Raw genomic sequence first — 25,966 nt, 5'->3', positions numbered from 1 at the left:
TAGATACACTTATGGAAAACCGGTCAAAGGCGTGGCTTGTTTAACGGCAAAATCTGTATACGTCTCTCGCTCTTATACATATATACCTCAAACACGGACGTCACAAGAATGCAAAGAGGTGAAGTAGATTAATGCAGCCTCCGCCGCTTCTTAATTAAGCGAAGACAAAATTATATAATTAAACTGTTGTTGCAACATGCAGATCGATGGAATAACCGACTTCACGGTGTTCCTGGGATCGAACTTCTTATTACCAAATTACTACTATAAGCGATATTCGTCCTACGTCGAGTTCAATGTAACCGTAATAGAAAAAGGAACACAAACAGAAATCAATTCAACAGAAATAGCAGTAGCATCCGAATATGATTATGTTGTCAGCTTTCTACCGGGATCACCCAGAATGTTTAAACCAGGACTGCCTTTCACAATAAAAGTATATACGAACACTGACTTGTCGTCGTCCAGATTACCTTACTTCAGATATCGACATTTTATTAGGTCAATGTAATGACTCCTGATTTGGTGCCGTTTGTCAATCGGACAAACGTCATCATTAACTTGTTTGTATCGCAATATCCATCAAACAGAAAAATCCATTCTATTGTTGTTGAGGCTATCAACAGGTACGGCAGAATTTGAAGTGTTTTTGGAAAGAAATTATTTTGGTCACGACATTGTCGCTAACGTACGCAAAATTATATTGAGCGTATTTCAAAGTTTCTATTGAGTATAGTTTGTCGTATAATTTAGGCGATAGTCGATTCTGCCAATACAGCGACTTACACAATTCAAGTAAATGGTTTCCTCAGCAAACCTCAGATCACCACCAGATCAGAAGAAGAGTTATTATTTGTAAGATTCTATCCATGCAGTCTGCTTATGTATAGTATCTTAACGTTTTTGCCTTGTAGCCTGGTAGCAATGAGTTGACATTCTACACAACTGAAGCGATTGAAACAAACTTGTTTTTGCTGGTAAGATATTGAGATTCTCTAATTCATCTTAGAATTGTTTTCCACCGTCTCTATTTCTGTTCAACAGGTATCCTCGAAAGGATCACTTCTGCGTTCCTAGACTGAATCAGTGAAAGCGGAAAAGTCTGGAAAGTATTCGGGAATATACGAATTTAGTATTGCCATCAATGTCAGCTGTGCAATGACACCTCAGTTTCATCTCGTTTCCTACTATATCGGAGAGAAGAACACCGCAATTGCTGACGTCATCACATTGAGAGTGCAGCCATGTTTTCAACACAAGGTATCCATTATTTATAATCACTGGACGTATATCTTTCCAAACCATTTCTCAGACAACAGCTCTACATTATAGGTCAACGTGGAGTTTAGCTTAAATGAGACAAAACCTGGAAGAAACATTCTGATGTCGATAACAGCAGATCCTGGTTCGATGGTCAGTTTATCAGCAGTAGATAAAAGCGTATATCTGGTGCCTTCCTCTTGTGCAAATCAAATGACTGCAGAAAAGGTATATGTAGGCATGATGGGTATAACCACTTATTCCATACAATAGAATGTTGACCGTCAACGCATTCTTCAGGTATTATCTGAAATGTCAAAATACGACGTTCAGTTTAGCACTTCCGATGACGACAGGACGGGTCTGTATAGTTTAAGCGATACGGTACCCGGTGGTATGAGAGACTGGTGGAGATCGTGGTGGCCCAACACTGAATATCCTCAATCATTTCAAGTAAGATATGCATGAGGTGCACGAATAACCAAGGAAGCAAAGACTGCGATATCGCTATTCTATTGTTTGATAGTCTGCAGGTATGGCAGTCATGAGCAGTTACCACTTTGGAGGGAAGAAAGTTTATCGCTTTAAACGTCAAGTTGGTTCGGGTGACGGTGGAGAAGACGAAGGCGAAAATGGTGGTCTAGCTGGCATTGGCAGAGTAAGAACTTTCTTTCCCGAAACGTGGCTGTGGGAAGATCACATCACAGAGTAAGTTCATCTTCTAAAAGAGACAGAGTAGGTAATGTAGATGTAGCGTGTTTCTTCGTCCAGTGGTAGCGGTCATGTGGTGTTGAACTTGACAGTTCCTGATACTGTCACTACGTGGGTGGCCGACGCGTTCGCTATCTCGGAGTCTTCAGCTTTCGGAATAGCAGAGATGCCTGCAACTGTCTTAGCGTTTCAACCATTCTTCGTGTCGCTCAGTCTTCCATATTCGGTCATTCGAGGAGAAGAGATGACTGTGATCGCTACAGTCTTCAATTATTATCACGAAAATCTTACGGTAATTTATAGTAAACTTTCTCAGTTCTCCTTACAATAAATTTGTTTAAATGATATAATTTATTTGCTGAAAATAATGGGAAATAATATACACAGCAAAGGCTATACCTGTATTATAATTTCTAAACATGTACATGTCGAATGCAATGATTAATAGCAAAAGGTTTCTACTCATAAACTGCATGTGTGTGCAGCAGCGGTCGTCAGGCGGTTAGGCAACCAACTATGCCACTCCATGCAAACGAAGTAAACTAGTGTTTCATTTTGTTTTCAAAAACCGAGGATAAAATTGGTCAATGTGCTGCAGCACAGCTGCATAGAAGTTGTAATATGTAATTATGTTATGGTTTGCATCTTTTAAATTTACAATGTTTAACTTTGTTTGTGTTTATGTAACTAAAGTCATTAGAAGTTATTATCATTTCTAAGCTAAAATATATTTAACTTGCTACATCATATGTTAGTAAGTATCTAATACTGTAACTCCAGTACTACCGACTGTATTGCAGGTGTTGATGGTACTTGAGAAGCAATTATCAGAATTTAGATTTTCCGACGGAGACGGCAGTAAGAGAAATACGACTATCTTAGTTCAGTCAAAAGACAGCGCTACCGTTCGTTTCCATATCGTACCGTTACAATTGGGATACATTCCGCTCAAAGTATCGGCCTATTCTTCGTTAGATTTCGACGCAGTGTTGAGGACTCTTTTAGTAGAAGTAAGGCAAGCAAACAACGATGGTTAACTCTAGCTAATTTACATTATCGGTATTTTTAATTCAACAGCCGGAAGGAGTTGAAAAACGTGAATCTCAGAGTGCTTTTGTTTCTTCATCAACTAATTTAGAATTTCCTCTGGAATTACCGAATTATGTCATCAATGGTTCCGCTAGGGTCGTCTTGTCTGTAACAGGTAAGAGAGTTCCTGGTGCTTGTATTTAATGCCGATGGTATGTATTACATGCCACGACGTTTTTAGGTGATTTCATGGGTCCCGCCATAAGCTGCCTTGGTTCCCTTTTAAGAATGCCATATGGATGTGGAGAACAGAACATGATCAACTTTGCTCCAGCCGTCTATATCAGAAAATATCTCGTAGAAACCGATAGTCTTACGTACGCGACGGAGGAAAAGACAACAAGGATAATGAGTACAGGTGTGTTATGAACAGCAAAAAAGCAATTGTTTGATAAATAATTATTCTTATTAATGCGTCAATTAAACACGTTTTAAACTATCTTAATTCAATAACATATATATATATATATATATATATATATATATATATATATAACGTCTGCAATGCATGTCGTTTTGTTGCCATTAAACCACGTTTGTTGAGAAGATCTCTTTGTTGCTTATTAAGTGATACATTTACGTAGGGGATTTACTTTCATCAACCTGGTTGTGCAAATCTGGTGACTCCATCCAGTCATCGGTTTGTACCGATATAGACGCTTTAATGTCGTTTCAAATTTGACATTGTGCTCGAGCGCAAACACATATGGCAGGCGCAGATCCAGGATTTTTCAAAAGAGGGGGTTGCAGATTTGGATAGACCACGCCCACTTTAGTCATTATGCTTGTATCGTCAGAAATGCAAATAATAGCTTACGTAGAGCTTAGCTAGAGTAAATGGAAACAACTATGGCAACATATCTTTAGCAATGCATGTGTCATGCATGCTATAAACACCCTAAATCATCAAAACTGTTTAACAGAATCTAACTGCAACATCATGTCTATACTACTGCTACATAGACGTTAAGTAAATTATGGTGCAGTCATATCTCTTTCAAACCAAGACGGAAGAAACATCCTCCGTGGATGATTTTGTACAAAAGCGTGACAAACTTTGTCTACTGGTACCCACTCTTTGTAATACATGGCGATAACTGTTAGGTCGGCAAGACGCTCTTCTGCCATGGTAGATCTTGCATAAGTCTTTAGTCTCCTCAGTAGAGAAAATGACCTCCCCGCTTCTGCACTTGTCATAGGTAGTGTACATGCTATCAATAACAGACGATGAACATTTGGATACATCTGAGAGTCACACGCTCCCAAGGCCATGAGAAGATTGTTAAGTATGACTTTCGTGCACTCTTGCCCTCTTTTCCTCTTTTCTTGCATTTCCTGGGATTTGCCTTGCCATACTGACTGCCACCTTCTCACTTCACTTCTTATAGACTTCGGGAATGGAAGATCGGTTTGCCAGTGCATCATTCCATCTACTTCTTCCATTGGGTCAACATCAGAACGAACCAAATGGGTAGGCACTAGACACAACAATGCTTGGATATTATCTTGATCACCGTTAAATCGTTTGCGCAGCTGCAGAAGCAGGGAGTCTAGGAGGGGTATCGCAACAGATCGTTTGTAGTGCTCAGTCGGGCTCTGACTAGGTGCATTGCTTCGGTTTTCCTGTAAGTTCGTTTTTCTTGGAACAGATTCAACGGATCCAATACTGTTTGCGAGTTGCAGAATGTCTTGATACCATAAGTTGAAGCGGTTGTCTATATCTTGCCTTGTTGCCTCAATTCTCTCGGTTACTGAGTAAACCAATCCGTACGCAACAAAGATATCCTGGTCAAGAGTCTGTAGTTTCGCTGCCAGATCTCTCACTTCATCAAGAATGTTCTTAGTTATTGTAAATACTGCAACCGTTTGAAATGAACACAATGCAGCTTTAAGACCTTGTGCTTTAACTCTAGTGTATCTATCCCAATTCCAACTTCCATCTGCAGATTCTGATTCTAAGTCGGGATAATCTCGAGGGGACGAAATAGCGTCTAAGAAGGTAACAAGGGCTTCACACATTTCTAAAAGAGATCGAAGCACGTATGACGCTCTTTCCAACGCGTTTTACAGAGTTCCTGAAGTTTAGTGTGAGCTGATTCCGGCAGGTACATACTTACTGTTAGCTCAAACATGCACTGCCTCTTCGGACTGTGTTCCAAGAAAAATAAACATTCATTGATGACCCCGAGAACGTATTTTACCTCTTGCACTTTACAACAGTCAGCTATAGACAAACTAAGGCAATGGCAATAGCAGTGCGTATACCGGGCCAATGGAGACTTCGCTTTGATCTTGGCTTGTACACCACCTATTCCGGATGAGATCACGGACGCTCCATCATAAGCCTGTCCACGGATATTGGATGGATCGAGAGACAATGACTCATGGGAAGCAATTCCAGAATATTCGAAGTTATTAGTCGCCGTGGCTCTTTGTAAGCACAAGAAACTGACAAAGCATTCCTGTATATGAGGATCTTCTGGAGCGGACAAGTCAACAAATCTCAATCAGACTCCAAGAATTTCCTGGTTGGCATGAGGATCGGTCACTTCATCAGCCATAATTGTGAACGGTAAACAATTTTCTCTGACAGGTTTTGTCAGGAATTCCTTGATTCTGAAAGCCTAGATATTCAAGATTTCATTCTTAATAGTCTTGCTGGTATACCGAGCATTTTTCTGTCACTAAAGAAGATGTCTTTGAAGGACGGCGTTTTTTGGTGACATATTCATTAGAAAAATTAACTTTGTCGTCACGATGGGCTCAAAGAGGTAGGCCTTGCTTAGCTAGATACTCAACAGCACTAACAATCTGCCTGAGAACTTTTTTGTTTTCCTCTTGTTGATCAGCTTCCTTCAACATTATTTGAGAATCTACTCTGGCTGAGGGATTTTCAAAATTCAACCTGAGTAGGTCTGCTCGTAGAGCTGCACCATGATGCATGTCACTCTCTGCGTGGCGAACAAGGACACCGTTCTTTCCAAGACTTTTTGTATACAGTCCATGCTAAGGCGATCGGGCCAAAACGCCAGGCTTTGCACCCCTGGCGCCTCTACCTGGCTGCTCAGAAAAGGGTATGCAAAACTTACAGATTCCTCCATCAAGGAGTTTGTTGTACACCAGCCAGGAAATTTTCCAGCCATGAGTGCTGAAAACTGACGGTCCAGCTTTTCTTATTCTTTGTCACTTAATGAGAGCAAAGGCGGAAAGAAGGAGAGGGCTTCCAATGTGAGTGAAGAAACTGCATTTTCTTGCTGTCAGGCAATTCTTCAGCTAGCTTCCTAAAGTGGAGCATGGAACCACTTGAGGCCTTTGCAAGGAATCCTAGATCAATCAGATTTCCCTCCGTATCACTAGAAGGAGCAGCAACGTCTACATTGCTTGCCACACCCGTTGAAACCTTCTTGCGGCTTGGATGCATGACAGAAAGGCTTGACTCTGACGGATGGTCCTTTTCTGCATCCTCCTGATTCAAACATTTCAATTTTGCAGGCGAACTATCTTTGTCTTGTCTCTCAAGAACTCTACCAGTTAAATACAGCTGAACCATTATTTATTAACACACGATATTATAAGATATTGTTATGCAAATTCCTAAATTGTTGGCGCGCTATTCAGAGAGTCAACTGCACGACAGCTTGACAATTTAATACAGCCTGTAACCACAGAGTCAGACTCACTGTGAATGAGCCTTACTCTGACCAGGTACATACGCAGGCTTTGTTGGAACACACGTTAAGACAGATCAATGCGTAGTTTGCCTATAAGCATAAGCATAGGAACTTGTAGAGGCGCTGGAGGGACACGTGCCGCTTCACTGTTTGATTTTGATTTCGATTTTGAAGTTTGATTTTGGCCAAGTGTAGCTAATAAGTAAACAGAAAGTATACTGTCTAACATTGCCACCTCAGTTGTAACAATGTTTGATGCTTTTATTCCTACGCCTCTAATCTACTAGCGGTTTGCTGAGTCTGTCACGGTTTAGATCAGTTTGCGCTCGGAAGTGACTAATGATGCAGCTGCATTTTGTTTACGACACTCAGATGTCAAGTTATAACGCATTAACTGTATATTTTAGAGCTCATATTACAATACAAAGATGTTAGGTAACAGTAGAGAAAGTTGCAAGCTATCAAGACAAAACACAACGAGAAGAGGAGTCAGAAATACCAAGCAACTACTCACGAAACAAGAGCAACTGTGTGTTGATGTCAAGACAGCGGAACGTTTAGTGACATTGTTAATTGGCGACTTCCTCTATTAGCAGCATTCTTGTTTTACGACCATACCTTCTTAATTAATGAGTCAAGAACCCTAATGACTCTTGATATGCAAAATCCTTATCAAACCGCCTGTGTAATACATACGCCTTCGTTACCCTAACTATAAAAATATCTGGGAACTTACGGTTTCGAACGATGCCAAGATCGTCACTGTCCGCCCTATTGCGCAGAAGTTGTTACAAATTTTCAAAGCGCAAAGTCAACGCGAACAGAGAGTAGTTCTACGAGAAAACCATCCGCGAGTGTAACGAGTCCTACTTACCTTTTGAACAAAGCAGGTATTATGACAAGCTGCAATGCCGGAGTCACGGATTCTGTAGATACAGCATGAAGAAAACTGCGCTTGATTAGTAAGCTGGTCACGTGAACCTGCAGTCAGAGACTGATAACAACTACAATCTCTTCAATACGTGGGAGCAAATTTGAAATAATTACCATTAGTTCTAAACACATCCAACAAAAGATATGATTGATTACTTAAATATTGAGAAAGAAAGGTGGTCTTAGCCTGCCATCGCAAAGAATAGCTTCGGTGTCCCAGACTGCCAAGCGCGAGCCGAATTCCAAGACTAACAAAAGGGGGGTTGCAACCCCCACAACCCCTACCCTAGCTCCGCCACTGTATGCACACACGTATACACATTGTTTACATTCTCGCTAACTAATACAAAATTTTTTATCCCGTCTCAAGCCTTACCCATTAAGACTGTGTCAAAAAATGTCATAACAAATAATTTCTTAAAAGAATTGCTAATACGTTTTCCAAAATGTATTATCTTAAGTATAGAAATAAATATATATTTATACACTAGTATGCACACCACTTTGATTGAATGCATAAATAGGCTTACTTGTAAACAGTGTTTAGTCAATTGATAATAGACAAACTATAATTTGCCTAACTGGTGCCTCAGATTAGTAAACGTAAAGTTGAAATGGCTGGTGCACACGTATAGTATAGAGAAGGGTTGTTTCTCGCCATTTAGCTTTATGTCTTATCTTCATACATGCATGTGTCTAATGTGCATGTGATACACTTTGCTAATTTGAAGACAAGAAACAACGCCTTATACAAAACAGGGCATCTTTTTAAAAAAATATTGTATAGAGGTTGTATTTTTTGTAAGGTTATCAGAGAGAATTGAGGTACCAAAGAAGAGACGGTTCGTACGCTGCTTTCGGAGATGGCAGTAGTAAAGGAAGCTTGTGGTAAGAGGAAGTAGATTAAATTAAGAAAGGATAGTTAGAGGTATTCTGACTCATTCTTTGCAGTCTGACAGCTCTCGTTATGCGCGTTTATGCTCAAGCGATGCCGTACATGTACATCGACGTCGAATCGATGAGCCGATCGCTTTGTTGGTTGATAAGTCAGCAAAGTAAGGACGGATCTCTAGGAGTGAAGGTCGACGTTGGCCGTGGAGGATTGTATTGTGCATCGGGTGGCTCAGAAAAATCCGTTCAATTAGAATTAACGGCATACAACATAATGGCACTTTTAGAAGTAAAACGCAAATTGAAAACCAAGGTAATTAATTTATAATGTGACAGTCGTGCCATCTACTAGAATGTTGTTTGTATATCTTGATAGGAATTGCAATGCAATGATGGCAACGTTGTTATCGACGACGTCGCTAGAAAGAGCATATCGTTTCTACTAAAAAACATCGACAACGTCGTTAACCCGTATTCTAAGGCGATGGTAGCGTACGCGCTGGCCATGGCAAACGAGGAAGAGACTGACGCACTCATTGACCAGCTATTCTCACTTGCAGACAGAAAAGGTTAGTGCGTCAACTTTACTTCTATCTATACGATTGTGTAACGTTAGACTATCTCAAGGCGACACGTGCTTTTGGTCTCTCGGACAGCAATGTAGACGGTCATATAGATGTCGCTACAAACCGTCGAGCATACAGACGGCTGCTTATGTAATTCTGGCATGTGTGGAGAGAGACAGAATAGCAGAGACGGTTTGCGTCGTTTCGTGGTTGATCGAGCAGATGGACGGATGCGGCGGATATCGATCGACTCAAGTAACTGCATGCCAACGTATATACTGTTATATCGTAGACAGAAACGTTCACGAGATGGTTTGTACTGTAGGATACGGTATTGGCATTGTTTGCGCTTTCTCAAGCTGCACGAAAATTCTACTCTAATGATTCGATCAACCTGGCTGTTCACGTTACAATGAAGAATCACATAGACAAAACGTTTAGCGTAGACCAGCACAACAAACTGATCACTCAAAGAGAGGAGGTATTCTAATCGTTGTAAAACTAAGTTTGAATAATAGATAATAGAGGGTGAATTGTCATATTTGTGGTAAACGGTAGATTGCTATATTCCATTCAACCCATGTAAATGCACGCGGTACTGGGAGCGGTCACGTATTGTTTCAGGTGAAAAAATTGTAACGTGTATAATGTTATATTCACCCTTATTGCTTTGTTTACATTTAGGCCGATCTGACCTACAACATTCCTAACATCGATCCAAGCGACTCGTTCCAACTAAACGTATCGGTGAAAGCCAAAACATTTAACTTAGACGAGATCACGTTTGACTTGAATCGATTCACACGAAACTCACAAGACGAAATCGACGAACTACCGAACCCTGACGATCTCTTTTGGGAAGAAGATCCGAATATAGATGAGATAGACAAAGAAATTGAAAAAGAGATCGAACGGCATTCGAGAGAAACAGAGGAGGAGAACAACGACAGGGACACGCCCACACAGAACGTTTCATTCGCAAACCGAACGCAACAACAACAACCGACAGTTTTGATCACGAATGTCTGTTTTAAGTAAGACGTCGACTACGCAAACAATGTATAAACACGTGACATTCCCATTGCATGTAGGTGGAAGAGACTAGAGGAAAAACCGGGAATGGTCATCGTTGAAGTGGGTCTGATGTCGGGATTCCAAGCAGACTCGATATTACTTCAACAAGTATATACAAACTATCATTTAATGTTCACGTATAATGTTCTTTATATCGTGGTTATCGTTTTCGTTGTTATATCAGTTATTTCCAAAGACAGAGATCGGTCTGATGCGATATGAAGTTAAACGTCGTCTCGCCACTTTCTATTTTGATGAAGTCTAAATAACTTACATGGTTTTATCGTTGATGCAATACGCTTGTTAATAAGCATCTTTAATATTTAGTTTCCTCAAGACAAGCCGTTATGTTTCAGTTTTGAGCAAAAACGAAGTCACTGCGTTGTTAATCTTCGACCAGCGTATGTCAGGGCGTATTCGTACTACCAACCGGGTATTGCTTACTATACTGAAGATTTCTTCTTCTTGAACAAAATTATACGTTTGATTTTGTGTCTAGACTTTAGCACAACCGTAAAGTACGATCCTCCTAACGAAATTTCCAACAACAATTTAGAAGAATGTGATGCAGAGATCATTAGTGGAGACGTGGTTGAAATATTGTCTTCTGGATCCGGCGGAGGTCAAAATTTTGGATAGTTAGAAAGTCGGTGAACATGAAACATAGACAATGAGACAATGGCTGTCTTGAATTTTTTGTGGTTTGTGCATGTCATCAGTGTTGCAGTCTCTAGGTTTGAATGTTGCTCATGGTCAGCAGTTTGTGAAAGCACGTGTGATTAAATAACACGAGAGACGACTTTGACCTCAGCCTGTTGCTCTCAAAAAATCAGTTCTTCTGACCTAGCTGTGCTATTAAGAATATGAAATATCATTAACCATACCCTAGACATTAAAATACTAACGGATCCGATCTGGCGCAATAGAATGATTTATCTAATGTACAGTGTGTGTGTGTGTATGTGTGTGTGTGTGTGTGTGTGTGTGTGTGTGTGTGTGTGTGTGTGTGTGTGTGTGTGTGTGTGTGTGTGTGTGTGTGTGTGTGTGTGTGTGTGTGTGTGTGTGTGTGTGTGTGTGTGTGTGTGTGTGTGTGTGTGTGTGTGTGAAATCGAGCATATCCAGTATGCAGAGTGTCTAGGCTAATGCTGTTGGCAGCGGTCAGGTGTATACACACGCGTATACTATTGTAACAGCAATCGCCTGAAGAATAGAAATTTCAGAGATTGGTTTACTTTGCGGAGCTCTAATATCACAAGCAAGTTTGAAAAATAAGAACATGATTCCTTATTAAAATTTGCGCCAAATAATCTATTTAGTATGTACGGTAGCCTTGCGTAGCCAGACTATCTCCTGTTGAGTCATGCTTTCGGGTAGAATGAGATAGAAAGATCAGATCGGTGTCCTCACGTCATCTTGGATAATGTCATGTAGCTCTAGCTTTTTCAGCTATCAACCGCTCTGGTCTGTCGGTGGTCGAGAGTACCACGTGACCTTGTCATCGTGGCCGATACATGTGAAACCACATGTTTCTATGAAAACGTGACAGCTACCTCACGTGGTGTTGCTAGAACGGTGTAGCAACCTACCGCGAAAGAGGTCTGAGCTGAGGCATGAACGAGTCTACGCACATGTAACCAAGGTAAAGTAGTCCTCGGCGCTACACGGGTCAGGGAGGTCGAGGCCTACGGGAGTTCAGCAGTATGTACCCGCAATATTCGAGCAATCCGAACATACGTATCTCAAGAATGAAGTTTGGTGTTGTTTCCAATGAATTTGTGTGAGCAAGTTAAAAGTGACGTTGATACTTTTCACGAGAACTCCGACGTCCACTTTCGAATGTCTTGTCAACTGATGAATTAATATCTGAAACCGCAGAGAGAAGAAAGTATTCTTGACTTTGGTTGGGCTACCGGAAGGCCTGCAGTAGAGTTAGCATCGAGAGTCGGTAAATCAGGACGAGTAGTTAGTGTAGATATCGACAAGAGAAGAATAGCGTTAGCTAGAGGAGAGCTGATCAGATTACACAGCAGTCACGTGCCACTAACATTTGTACAGGGAATTAGAAAAGAAACGATGAGACTTGGACCGGCCGTTTGATGGAATATTGAGCAACATGGTATTTCAATGGATTAAACCTGTCGATCGTTCAATTATTATGAAAGATATTTATTCAAGTCTGAAACCCGGTGGTCCATTTGTATTTCTCGTATTTCCTACCCAGACTCAAGACAGATTTATTTTCAGAGACATTCTTTCTCTATTGCCGCCTTCAGAATGTCTGGACTCGGTCTGGGGCATCTATCTTGACTCAGTTTCAACCTGGTTGCAGCTCTGCACTGCTATTGGATTTGATATAGAGATGTCTGATGTCAAAATGGTCGAAGGGGAAGAGCCGACCGTCGAAGATCTGGTCGCACTGGTGGAAGCTGCTGTTCCAGCTTTCAAATCTTATGTGTTGAGAAAGAAATACCTGGAATGTCTCAGGCAGCTGTACAGGTCAGATTCTCATAAGAAAATTCGATATCAATTTGCAGTGTTTACAGTGTTGGCAAGGAAAGCTTTGTAATATCTTAAGTGAATTAATATTAAATAAATAGCTATTGTGTTTTGAGTAGTAGAGTAACTGGTTTACGGGTGGTTTCCTTGTTTCATTTCATTTTCTATATGGCAAAATATGACAAAATTAGATGAGGTAGGCGAATAGACATTAATAATTGTATTAATTTTCCGGTCCAGCCAGCATTATCAACTGGTGTTATTCAGTTGAGAGTAAAGTCTCGACCAGAGCTCCTGCTCTTCATTTTTTGGTTCTAAGATTGCTGACATGTAGTGTCATAACTATTACCTGTAATAGAAAATATCTCTTCCGTCTATGTTGGTCAAACCTTCAGGGACCCGTTTGGGGAAGGCAAAAGTGCATGAGCTCATATATGTGTTTTGTCGCTTATACATGTAGTGTTGAGTTTGCATTGTGGCACATTTCTATGTGTAAATTGGATTAAATTTGCGAGTTTCTACTGCAGCGAGACATTCTACACCGCCACACCGTATTCCCTACTTTTCTGCATGATATATATGTATACGGTATTATGCTATAGATAATTATCTAGTACATATTATCAATAACACATACAAGTCAGAAGAACTGGTGGTTTGACAGCTCTGAAAGCAACAGATCGAACACGTTGAGATTAAGACTGTTTTATCATGCTAACAATTACATGTTCTCACAAGCTGCTGAGCAATAGTCAAACATAAAGACTGCAACACTAATGACACACATCAGTAGCAAAGAAAAATTCAAGACAACCATTGTTTCATTGTCGTTGTTTCATGTTCATCAAATTTCTAACTAACCAAAACTTTGACCTCCACCTGATCCAGAAGAGGATATTTCACCAGAAGAGAATATTTCAACTACGTCTCCACTAATGATCTCTGCATCACATTCTTCTAGATTGTTGTTGGAAGTTTCGTCAGGAGGATCGTACTTTACAGTTGTACTGAAGTCTAGAGACAAAATGGAACAAATAATTTTGTTCAAGTAGAGAAAAGTCTTCAATGATAAGCAATACCCGGTTGGTAGTATGAATACGCCCTGACATACGCTGGTCGAAGGTTTGCAACGCAGCGACTTCGTTTTTGCTCAAAACTGAACACAACGGCTTGTCGTGAGGAAACTACATATTAAAGATGCTTATTAACAAGCGTATATCATCAACGATACAACGATGTAAGTTTTCCTGACTTCATCAAAATAGAAAGTGACGAGACGACGTTTAACTTCATATCGCATCAGACCGATCTCTGTCTTTGGAAATAACTGAAATAACAACGAAAACGATAACCACGATATAAAGGACATTATACGTGAACATTAAATGATAGTTTGTATATACTTGTTGAAGTAATATCGAGTCTGCTTGGAATCCCGACATCAGACCCACTTCACGATGACCATTCCCGGTTTTTCCTCTAGTCTCTTCCACCTACATTGGATGGGGATGTCACGTGTTTATACATTGTTTGCGTAGTCGACGTCTTACTTAAAACAGACATTCGTGATCAAAACTGTCGGGTTTTGTTGTTGCGTTTCGTTTGCGAATGAAATGTTCTGTGTGAGCGTGTCCCTGTTGTTGTTCTCCTCCTCTGTTTCTCTCGAATGCCGTTCGATCTCTTTTTCAATTTCTTTGTCTATCTTCTATATTCTATATTCTATATTCTATATTCTATATTCGGATCTTATTCCCAAAAGAGATCGTCAGGGTTCGGTAGTTCGTCGATTTCGTCTTGTGAGTTTCGTGTGAATCGAATCAAGTCAAGCGTGATCTCGTCTAAGTTAAATGCTTTGGCTTTCACCGATACGTTTAGTTGGAACGAGTCGCTTGAATCGACGTTAGGAATGTTGTATGTCAGATCGGCCTAAATGTAAACGAAGTAATAAGAGTGAATATAGATAACATTATACATGATACAATTTTTTATCACCTGAAACAATACGTGACCACTCCCAGTACCGCGTGCTTTTACATGAGTTGAATGGAATATGATGATCTACCGTTTACCACAAATATTATAATCCAATTTACATCCATTATTCAAACTTAGTTTTAGAGCCATTAGAATACCTCCCCTCTTTGAGTGATCACTTTGTTATTATCGTTGACTTTAAACGTCGTGTTTGTGTGATTCTTCATTGTAACGTGAAGAGCCACGTTGATCGAATCATCAGAGTAAATTTTTCGTGCAGCTTGAGAAAGCGCAAACAATGCCAATACCGTATCCTACAGTACAAACCATCTCTTGAACGTTTCTTTCTACGATATAATAGTATATACGTTGGCATGCAGTTACTTGAGTCGATCGATATCCTCCGCATCCGTCCATCTGCTCGCTCAACCACGAAACGATGCAAACCGTCTCTGCTATTCTGTCTCTCTCCACACATGCCAGAATTACATAAGCAGCCGTCTGTATGCTCGACGGTTGGTAGCGACATCTATATGACCGTCTACATTGCTGTCCGAGAGACCAAAAGCATGTATCGCCTTGTAATAGTCTAATGTTATACAATCGTATAGATAGAAGTGACGATGACGCACTAACATTTTTTGTCTCCAAGTGAGAATAGCTGGTCAATCAATGCATCTGACTCTTCCTCGTTTGCCATGGCCAGCGCGTACGCTACCATCGCCTTAGAATACGGGTTAACTACGTTGTCGACGTTTTTTAGTAGAAACAATATGCTCTTTCTAGCGACGTCGTCGATAACAACGTTGCCAGCATTGCATTGCAATTCCTAACAAGATATACAAACAACATTCTAGTAGATGGCACGATCGTCACACTATAAATTAATTACCTTGTTTTTCAATTTGCGTTTTACTTCTAAAAGTGCCATTATGTTGTATGCCGTTAATTCTAATTGAACGGTTTCTTTTGAGCCTAGCGATGCACAATACAATTCTCCGTGTATGACGTCAACTGTCACTCCTAGAGATCCGTCCTCACTTTGCTGATTTATCAACCAACAAAGCGATCGGCTCATCGATTCGAAGTCAATGTACATGTACAGTAACGCTTGAATAAACACGCATAACGAGAGCTGTCAGACTGTAAACAATGAGTTAGAATACCGGGGAAAATAGTTTCTTAATTTGATGTGCTTCGTTCTACCACAAGCTTCCTTTCCTACTGCCATCTCCGAAAGCAGCGTACGAGCCGTCTCTTCTTTGGTACGTCAATTCTCTCTGATAACCTTTTGCAACAGGAGATTTTAGAAAGTAGTAAGTGACCTAAACAATGGCTTCTTGAAAAGATTCTGTATTTTTATACAAAGGCAAGGAGTTAAGCGTAAATGGAATTAAACTCTAAAATATAATTTCTATTGCTTTAGTTATGTATCCTCCCTGAAGTATTTCTATTCTGCATGATGCATGCTATTTGAGTGACATTCTTGTTTGTAAATGAGAATGTCCTTTGTTGTTTTTAAACATGTATAAGTGTATAACATGCAGTAGACACATGTCTCGGGATGAACATGAAGCTAAATGGCAAAAAACAACTGTAAACGAAGAAAACATAGAATAGGTAAGATTATAAATATACACGCTACCAAAGAATTGTAAGAAAGCATTACATTTACTCAAGCCATCACATAAGCAAGTTATAGCTTTCTATTAAGACTTGACTAAACATTGCTTGCAAAGCACACTGCTTTATTTATATAAGCGAGCAGACGAGCTCGTGTATCAACTTTGGAAGGTAATTGCATTTGCATCTCTTTCTAAAATGTTTCAAGTTTGGACGAACTATGTATAGGTGGGGTTTGCGACGAGATAGAATATTTCGTACTAGTTGGACGGAATGAAAAAATGTGTCTGCTTTCGAACACAATGTCAAGTGTGAGGCGATATTACAGCGTCCCTATCAGAACACAACGATGATTGGATGGCGTCACTATCTTTGCAAAACAATTACGGTCAAAGTAATTCTGAATACGTGCAAACGTAGCACTGATCATTTTCAAATCAACAACGAATACATCTCCTCAATAACACTGTCCTATGTCAACACAACGGCATCGCATAATTATATAGTTTATTGAATTTGCAAGTATAAACGTGCTCAACATACTCATTGAAATTGTACCAAATAATTCTATTTTCAAATTTTGTTTACGTACACGTACCTGTACTCATTATTTTTCTCGTTTTTTGGTCCGTCGCGGGCGTAAGGCTATCGGTTTCTACGAGATACTTTCTGATATAGACGGCTGGAGCAAAGTTGATCATGTTCTGTTCTCCACATCCATATGGCATTCTTAAAAGGGAACCAAGGCAGCTTATGGCGGGACCCATGAAATCACCTAAAAACGTCGTGACATGTAATACATACCATCGGCATTAGATACAAGCACCAGGAACTCTCTTACCTGTTACAGGCAAGACGACCGTAGCTGAACCATTGACGACATAATTCGGTAATTCCAGAGGAAATTCTAAATTAGTTGATGAAGAAACAAAAGCACTTTGAGAATCATGTTTTTCAACTCCTTCCGGCTGTTGAAAATACCATTAACACAGAGTAGCGACAATTAACCATCACTTTTTCTTTGCCTTACTTCTACTAAAAGAGTCCTCAACACTGCGTCGGAATCTAACGAGGAATAGGCCGATACTTTGAGCGGAATGTATCCCAATTGTAACGGTACGATATGAATACGAACGGTAGCGTTGTCTTTTGACTGAACGAAGATAGTCGTATTTCTCTTACTACCGTCTCCGTCGGAAAATCTAAATTCTGATAATTGCTTCTCAATTACCACCAACACCTGCAATATACAGTCTGTAGTAGGTACAGTACTATATACATACATTTCTGCAGTACTACATACATTACTACAGTACTACATATCTTATTACAGTAATACATACCTTACTACGGTACTACATACCTTACTACGGTACTACATACCTTACTACGGTACTAAATATCTTTCTAGGGTACTACGTACCTTACTAAAGTACTACATACCTTACTACAGTACTACACACATTACTACAGTACTACATACCATACTACAGTACTACATACATCACTACAGCAATACATACTTACTACAGTATATGCTAACAACTTTCAACAACTTTTGTTTACTGATAATCGACTTGCTGGATGCTTCTTGTCATGGTTTGTACAATATTGTAGAGAGGCAAGTCAATCAATCAATACACGAAAACGTTTACACGATGACGTTGATGGTTTCAGAAATGTAAGAAAGGGATGTATAATTGCATTAATGAATATAGATTAATTTTCCGCGCTATTTGATTTTTAACATATGCTGTCATTGTTTATAAACTTATCGTGAGGTTTTCGTGATAATAATTAAAGACTGTAGCGATCACAGTCATCTCTTCTCCTCGAATGACCGAATATGGAAGACTGAGCGACGCGAAAAATGGTTGGAACGCTAAGACAGTTGCAGGCATCTCGGCTATTCCAAAAGCTGAAGATTCTGAGATAGCGAACGCGTCGGCCACCCACGTAGTGACAGTATCAGGAACGGTCAAGTTCAACACCACATGGCCATTAGCACTGGACGAAGAAACACGCCACATCTACATTATCTATACTTTGTTTCTTTGAAGATGAACTTACTCTGCGATGTGATCTTCCCACAGTCACGTTTCGGGAAAGAAAGTTCTTACTCTGCCAATGCCAGCTAGACCACCTTCCTCGTCTTCTCCGCCGTCACCCGAACCAACTTGACGTTTGAAGCGATAAACCTTTTTACCTCCAAAGTTGTAACTGCTCATGACTGCTATGCCTGCCGACTGTCCAACAATAGAATAGCAATATCGCAGTTTTCTTCTTTGCTTATTCGTGCACCTCATGCATATCTTACTGGAAATGATTGAGGATATTCAGTGTTGGGCCACCACGATCTCCACCAGTCTCTCAAACCACCGGTTACCGGGTCGCTTAAACTATACAGACCTGTTTCGTCGTCGTCAGAAATGCTAGACTGAACGTCGTATTTTGACATTTCAGCTAATACCTGCATGGGTAAGACGTTGACGGTCAACATCCGATCGTCAGATAAATGATATACACCGTGACTATACATTTTCTACAGTCATTTGATTTGTACAGGAGCAAAGCACCAGGTATACGCTTTTGTCTACTGCTGATAAACTGACCATCAAACCAGGGTCTGCTGTTATCGACATTTGTATGTTTCTTCCAGGTTTTGTCTCATTTAAGCTAAAAGCCACGTTGACCTATAATGTAGAGCTGTTGTCTGAACAAGTATTTAGAAAGACGTATCTATATATATATGCCCACTGCTCATACCTTGTGTTGAAAACAGGGCTGCACTCTCAATGTGATGACATCAGCAATTGCGGTGTTTTTCTCTCCGATATATCAAGAAACGAGATGAACCTGGGGAGTCATTGCACAGCTGACATCAATAGAAATACGAAATTCGTATACTCCCGAATACTTTCCAGACTTTTTCCCTTTCACTGTTTTAGTCCAGGAACGCAGAAGTGCTCCTTTTGAGGATGCCTTTTGACGATAAATAGAAACAGTGGAAACCAACATCAAGGTTACCCGTGCATGCAATCACCATATCTTACCAGCAAAAACAAATTTGTTTCGACCGCTTCAGTTGTGTAGAATGTCAACTCATTGCTACCAGGGTACAAATCAAAAACATTAAAATAATAATCGAGCAGACTGCATGGATAGACTCTGATTTGGTTTTTCCTACAAATAATAATTCTTCTTCTGATCTGGTGGTGATTTGAGGTTTATCGATAAAACCATTTACTTGAATTGTGTGAGTCGCTGTATTTGCGGAATCGACTATCGCCTAGATTATGTAAATGAAAAACTGTAAAATGTACAAAACTGTTTATAAAGTATGTTCAATCAAGTGTACTTACGTTTACGACAATGTCGTTACTAAAATGATTTCTTTCCAAAAACACTTCAAATTCTGCCGTACCGTTGATAGCCTCAACAACAGTAGAATGAATTCTTCTGCTTGATGGATATTGCGATGCAAATAAGGCAATGGTGACGTTTGTCCGATTGAAAAACGCACCAAATCAGGAGTCATTACATTGACCTATATAGGCAAATGTCGATATCTGAAGTAAAGTAATCTGGAAGACCACACGTTAGTATTCTTATATACCTTAATGTTGAAAGGCAGTCCTGGCTTAAACATTCTGGGTGATCCCGGTAGGAAGCTGGCAACATAATCATATTCGGATGTTACTGCCGTCTCTGTTGAATTGATTGCTGTCTGTGTTCCTTTTTCTATTACTGTTACATTAAACTCGACGTGGGCCAAATATCGCTTATAGTAACTTCTAGATACATAAAAGTTTGATCCTAATAACGTGTCGAAGTCGGTTATTCCATCGATCTGCATGTTAAAAATATTTCAATTATTAATTTCATCTGTGCTCAAGAAAACGGCTGCATTAATCTAATTCACCTTTTTGCATGTTTGTGACGCACGCGTTCGAGGTAGACGATAACGATAGTCGTATACAGATTTTGCAGTTACACAAGCCACGCCTTTGACCGGTTTTCCATGAGTGTATATAAATTGAAACTCACGTAGTTATACAAATTCTGTCCTTCAACGTTACATGTTCATCTAACATTGCTACAACCGTTACGGGAGCTGTCTTGTATATAGTTACAATGTAAGTTGGAACGATAACTGTTACTTCGAATTTGGTAGTACTGAAACACAACAGACAACACGAGGGTCATAATTGGAAAGAGTAAGACTATCTAATTGACTCAAGATGTAAATCAGTTTAGTACCGTATTCTTTGACTTGAAAACATGAAGTTTGAACTTCAGATTTCTCCTGCAAGAAACAAAAGTTTTGTTACTTTTATGTATTAATGACAGTAATCAAAGACTTTGAGACAATACAGTACCACTGCTGGTGGATATAGTGCGAATACTGAAACGTTCCAAACTCCAGCAACTGGCTCGTCAGACAATGGAAACGATAAAGGAACAATTCCTTACAAAAAATATTTATTGAGATTTGGAGCATCATATTAAACCTTTAAACAAATTTTTATGTAGCAACTAGTTACCTGTGAGCGGCGATTTGTCTATCCATTGTTGAACTTTAGTACCATGACCATCCTTTAAAAGAGTACAAAAGAGTAAAGTTTAGTTTAGCGTTGACAGTTCAAAGATGGATTGGATGAACTATACCCATATCTCTATTGTTACCTACATGTATATATAAACAATGAGCATATAAAGAATGACAGTCTGGTACACTGACAAGTTCAACTCACGTTTCCTTTGTAAGGTTTCATTTCGAAATCGAGGGCAACAATTCTCATTCGAACTAAACAGAAGAATGTGAAAAATACACAGTAAATGTTGTTTTGAATAGAGCAATAAATGCGTAGCATAGAAGTTTAGACTACAAAACAATGTCTTTCTCTATGTTTTGCTATGGACAACGTCGTTTTACAATCTATGCAAGTCATTCGTTTTCATCTAGCTGTTCTAGGATTGTGTTTTACCTGTTTGTCCAAGCTTGTAAACCGGCTTATCAGTTTGAATTAATATCGTTGGACCCTTTGGCGCCACACCCACAATAGCACTTTCACTGAAGAAAGTTTTGTCGCCAGAAACTGCGGAGATGTTGAGTCGGTACTGAGAAGGTAGAACAACGGACGGAATCTAGGAAAAATAACAGTTTGTTCATTCATTATGAAAACTTGATGTAGTCGTTGTTGTTTTACTTCGAGCAACATCCACACTTCATCAACATTCGTCGACTCTGTAAATAGATTAATATCAATGGAATATATCAGTGGAAATGAGTTTATACGCGGTCTAACTCTAATGTACCATCTAGTCCTGTATCAACAGTACGGTCAGCTTCACATATCAACTGCGAGTTGGTTGGGTCGAACAGCTGAGCTCTAACTTGAACGGTTTTCTTTGGCATTGACATTAGCATTACATTCACTCTCGCAACAGAACCTTGACGCAGCACTCCTGACGTTGCAATTGTGTACCCGTGACAACAACTTGAAACAGTAATAATTATTAATTGGTAAGCTAACGATAAGCTTTTCAGTGTTAAGCGATTCTTTATTAAACTTAATGTCGCTAAGTATAATGCCCGTTCGCAAGCATTTGAATTTAGACTGATAGTTAAGTCAAGTTTTACACACACACACACACACAGACACACACACACACACACACACACACACACACACACACACACACACACACACACACAAAACACACACACACACACACACACACACACACACACACACACACACACACACACACACACACACACACACACACACACACACACACACACACACACTAGTTGAATAGCCTACTTACCGCACAATATTGGCGTGCGTTCGAATGAACTTGAAGGTGCAAATTAGCTCGTTCACATGCATTTTTACTCCATTCTAATAAATTAGCAGCCGGACAGAGTTCTCATGAGGTATTTTGTTCAGACTTATATTTCGTTCAATTATATTCCATTCTGAAAAATTAGGAGAAGATCCAATATCCCAATGTATACATGCTGTATATAAAGATCTCGTTCTTCGCTAGCTGCATGAGTAGCCCCTTTCTTCGTCCGGGCTGATTAGATCATTGTTTAATATTTCATTGTACAGAAATAAAAATGTAACCGAGAGTCCCGTTCTGAAAATTTAGCAGTTAGTTTTCCGTTGAGATCTCTAGAACGGTCAGTGCAAGTAACGCACGTGTTAGTTACGCGACTATCTCAGTAAACGAGTGAGACGATTCAACCTTGAACGACGAATGAAAGACAAAGCCAGAAGAAGAGCAACTCAAAGTCTGCTTTCTGAGTTCCCGCATTTGTTTGACAGAAACTAGACGCAACCATTGTTGTGCGAAGTAAATAGAGAACACCATCGGCTTCGCTAACCTAACTCAATGCTAACCGAGCATTTACTAGTCTAGTGTGTGTGTGTGTGTGTGTGTGTGTGTGTGTGTGTGTGTGTGTGTGCGTGCGCGTGTGTGTTTGTGTGTTTAAACTCGATCCTATCCAGTATGCAGAGAGTCTAGGCTATTGCTGTCGGCAGCGGTCAGGTGCGCGGGGATAGCAACGGTACTGTATCACGTGATGTTCTCTCCGAAAAGCAAAGGGAGGCCTACTAGTAGTAACTCATTATGTCACGTGATAAATTAATTAATTATGTAATTAGTAAGACCCACCCATGTCGGTTCGTAATATATTGCTAATGGGACTTTAAACGAGATCATGTGTGTTTTCGTTTACAGCAGAGACTTCACGCAGCGGTCACGCATACACTGGCAGGCGGCAAACCTGCTAGGCTACACAAAAGCAAAATAGCGGTCAGTAGATAGCTATGCATGCAAGCACTCACGATGTTGCTCACTGTCTAGCGAAACGACACCAAAAACTTTGCTACGTACAGCCTCTAATTAGGTAAGGCCATGTCCCGCGCAAAAAACCACGCGCAGACTATATGTGCGATAGTGTACTGCATACTGCTAAAATTTGAATGGCTTCATTCTCAAGTCTTACGGCGATTCTGCAGAACGTTTTTGAACACGCTTTGTTCAGAAGTGATCAGTTGGAAGCGTCTTCCGCCATTCTTCATGGTCAAGACGTGCTCGCAGCGATGTCGGGAGAACACTGCAGGGACAGATCCAGAGAGGGGATGAGGGGGTTCCAACCCCCTCTTTTCCAATAGGCGTGGTTCAATAATTTCATATAATTTTATTGGAAAAGAGAAAATTAGTAATGCTATAAATAACTGCTAACGGTGAACCCCCTCTTTCAAAAATTCCTGGATCCGGCGCTGTACTGGAACACTGTTTACAACATGCGAGACGAACACACTCATCCAAACGATTCGTTGGTCGCTAGACGTAGTGCACAAGAAGCTGTTGTACGTGAGCCTGTCTTACCACTGTGCTCTCCTCTCTCGGTGATCTTCCTGTAGAAGAATACCGGCACTGTGATACTTTGGCTACATCGCGATCGAAGAAACAAAAAATAACAATCTTGACGGAACAGAGATGAGGGGCCAAACGATAATGGCACCTTTGCTAGAACTAATTGACACCTTCGACGTCTAGAACTTTGTTTTCTTAATTACCTAAATGCTTACTAAAGAGCTTTGCATATCAAAGGAAATAATCAGGAAATAACTCAGATGTGACTTAGAGTCAACCAATTATCATTTGCAAAATAGGTCAGGTGACAAGCTAGCTCGTCACGTGACATAATGAGTTACATTTTCGGAGAGAACATCACGTGATACAGTCCCGTTGCTATCCTCGCGCGGTCGGACCACCAAAAGCAAAGGGAGGCCTACTAGTGTCGAGGCTATGTAACTTGGGCTTTCTAGTAAAGTAGTCCTCGGCGATGCACAGGTCTGGGAGGTCGAGGTCTATGCGAGGTTAACAGTACTCGGATTATACGAGCAATCCGAACACACACGTATCTCAAGAACAAAGGTTGGTGTTGTTTCCAATGAATTTGCTTGAGCAAGCTAAAAGTGACGGAGATACATTTCACGAGCACTCCGACGTCCACTTTCGAATGTCTTGTGATCTGATGAATGAATATCTGAAACCGAAGAGAGGAGAAAGTATTATTGACTTTGGTTGCGCTACCGGAAGGCTTGCAGTAGAGTTAGCATCGAGAGTCGGTAAATCAGGACGAGTAGTCGGTGTAGATATCGACAAGAGAAGAATAGCGTTAGCTAGAGCAGAGCTAATCAGATTACACAGCAGTCACGTGTCACTAACATTTGTACAGAGAAGCATAAAAGAAGCGATGAGACTTGAACCGTTTGATCGAATCTTGAACAACATGGTATTTCAATGGATTAAACCTGTCGAGCGTTCAATTATTATGAAAGATATTTATTCAAATCTGAAACCCGGTGGTCGATTTGCATTTCTCGTATTTCCTACCCAGACTCAAGACAGATTTATTTTCAGAGACATTCTTTCTTTATTATCGCCTTCAGAAAGTCTGGAATCGGTCTGGGGCATCTATCTTGAGTCAGTTTCAACCTGGTTGCAGCTCTGTACTGATATTGGATTTGATATAGAGATGTCTGATGTCAAAATGGTCGAAGAGGAAGAGCCGACTGTCAAAGATCTGGTTGCACTGGTAGAAGCTGCTGTTCCAGCTTTCAAATCATATATGTTGAGTGAGAAAGACGTGGAATATCTCAAGCAGCTGTACAGGTCAGATTCTCATGAGAAAATTCGATATCAATGTAGAGTGTTTACAGTGTTGGCAAGGAAATGTTTATGATATCTTAATTAATTGAATTAATGTTAAATAGAAATCAATTATGTTTAGAGTAGTAGAGTAACTGGTTTACGGGTGGTTTCTTTGTTCAATTTCATTTTCTATGTTGCAAAATATGACAAAGTTAGATGAGTTAGGCGAATAGTCTTATTTCTATATTAATTCTCCGGTCCAGTCAGCATATCAGCTAATGCTATTCAGTTCAGAGTAAAGTCTCGACCAGAGCTCCTGCTCTTCATTTTCCTGTTCTGAGATTGCTTGACATGTAGTGTCATAACTATTATCTGGAGTAGAAAATATCTCTTTCGTCCATGTTGGTCAAACCTTCAGAGAGCCGGTTTGGGGAATGCAAACATGCATGAACTTATATACGTGTTTGTCGTTTATACATGCAGTGTTCAATTTGCATTGTGGACACATTTCTACATGTATTACAGTAACCTGATTCATGATCATGTAGTTTAGCAAATACTGATCCTCTCTAATAAGAATTCTAAACGGACATATCCTGGATTAAATTTGCGAGTTTCTCTGCAATGAGACATTCTACACCGCCACACCTTATCCCCTACTTTTCTGCATGGTATATATGTATAGGGTATTAGGCTATAGGTAATCGTCTCTAAAATATTTACAATAACTCATACAGGCTGTTTGACAGATCGGAAAGCAACAGATCAAACACGTTGAGAGGCTGTTTTATCATGCTAACAATTACATCTTCTCACAAACTGCTGAGCAATAGTCAAACATAAAGTCTGCAACACTAATGACACACATCAGTAGCAAGAAAAATTCAAGACAACCATTGTTTCATTGTCGTTGTTTCATGTTCATCAAATTTCTAACTAACCAAAATTTTGACCTCCACCTGATCCAGAAGAGGATATTTCACCAGAAGAGAATTCTTC

The 25,966-nt window shown here is 40.0% G+C and overlaps 2 protein-coding genes across 2 annotated transcripts; both read left to right on the top strand.

Moving 5' to 3' along the window:
* The first annotated feature begins 196 nt into the window (after positions 1 to 196).
* LOC134190989 (alpha-1-macroglobulin-like) lies at positions 197 to 10,834 on the top strand. Its single transcript, XM_062659545.1, has 22 exons — positions 197 to 436; positions 754 to 855; positions 915 to 977; positions 1,078 to 1,260; positions 1,333 to 1,488; positions 1,534 to 1,713; positions 1,787 to 1,968; positions 2,032 to 2,263; positions 2,772 to 2,981; positions 3,049 to 3,175; positions 3,242 to 3,418; positions 8,471 to 8,552; positions 8,616 to 8,868; positions 8,932 to 9,124; positions 9,183 to 9,376; positions 9,447 to 9,602; positions 9,680 to 9,745; positions 9,806 to 10,155; positions 10,213 to 10,303; positions 10,380 to 10,454; positions 10,523 to 10,628; positions 10,695 to 10,834. Exons 1-22 carry the CDS (start codon positions 197 to 199, stop codon positions 10,832 to 10,834), a joined length of 3,558 nt encoding a protein of 1,185 aa, XP_062515529.1.
* A 13,429-nt stretch (positions 10,835 to 24,263) lies between these two features.
* Positions 24,264 to 25,058, top strand: LOC134190988 (carboxy-S-adenosyl-L-methionine synthase-like). The gene has a single exon (XM_062659544.1). It carries the CDS (start codon positions 24,264 to 24,266, stop codon positions 25,056 to 25,058), a length of 795 nt encoding a protein of 264 aa, XP_062515528.1.
* The last annotated feature ends 908 nt before the right edge of the window (positions 25,059 to 25,966 follow it).

This window comes from Corticium candelabrum, chromosome 15, assembly GCF_963422355.1.
Source record: "Corticium candelabrum chromosome 15, ooCorCand1.1, whole genome shotgun sequence".
Classification (NCBI taxonomy): Eukaryota; Metazoa; Porifera; class Homoscleromorpha; order Homosclerophorida; family Plakinidae; genus Corticium; species Corticium candelabrum.
This window is presented reverse-complemented; position numbering and strand designations above follow the sequence as displayed.

Coding starts and splice junctions, on each gene's coding strand:
- LOC134190988 (XM_062659544.1), top strand. CDS start 24,264: ATGAATTTGCTTGAGCAAGCTAAAAGTGACGGAGATACATTTCACGAG.
- LOC134190989 (XM_062659545.1), top strand. CDS start 197: ATGCAGATCGATGGAATAACCGACTTCACGGTGTTCCTGGGATCGAAC. Junction 9,603..9,679: donor TGATCACTCAAAGAGAGGAG/GTATTCTAATCG, acceptor GGTAAACGGTAG/ATTGCTATATTCCATTCAAC. Junction 10,629..10,694: donor GTATTCGTACTACCAACCGG/GTATTGCTTACT, acceptor TTTTGTGTCTAG/ACTTTAGCACAACCGTAAAG.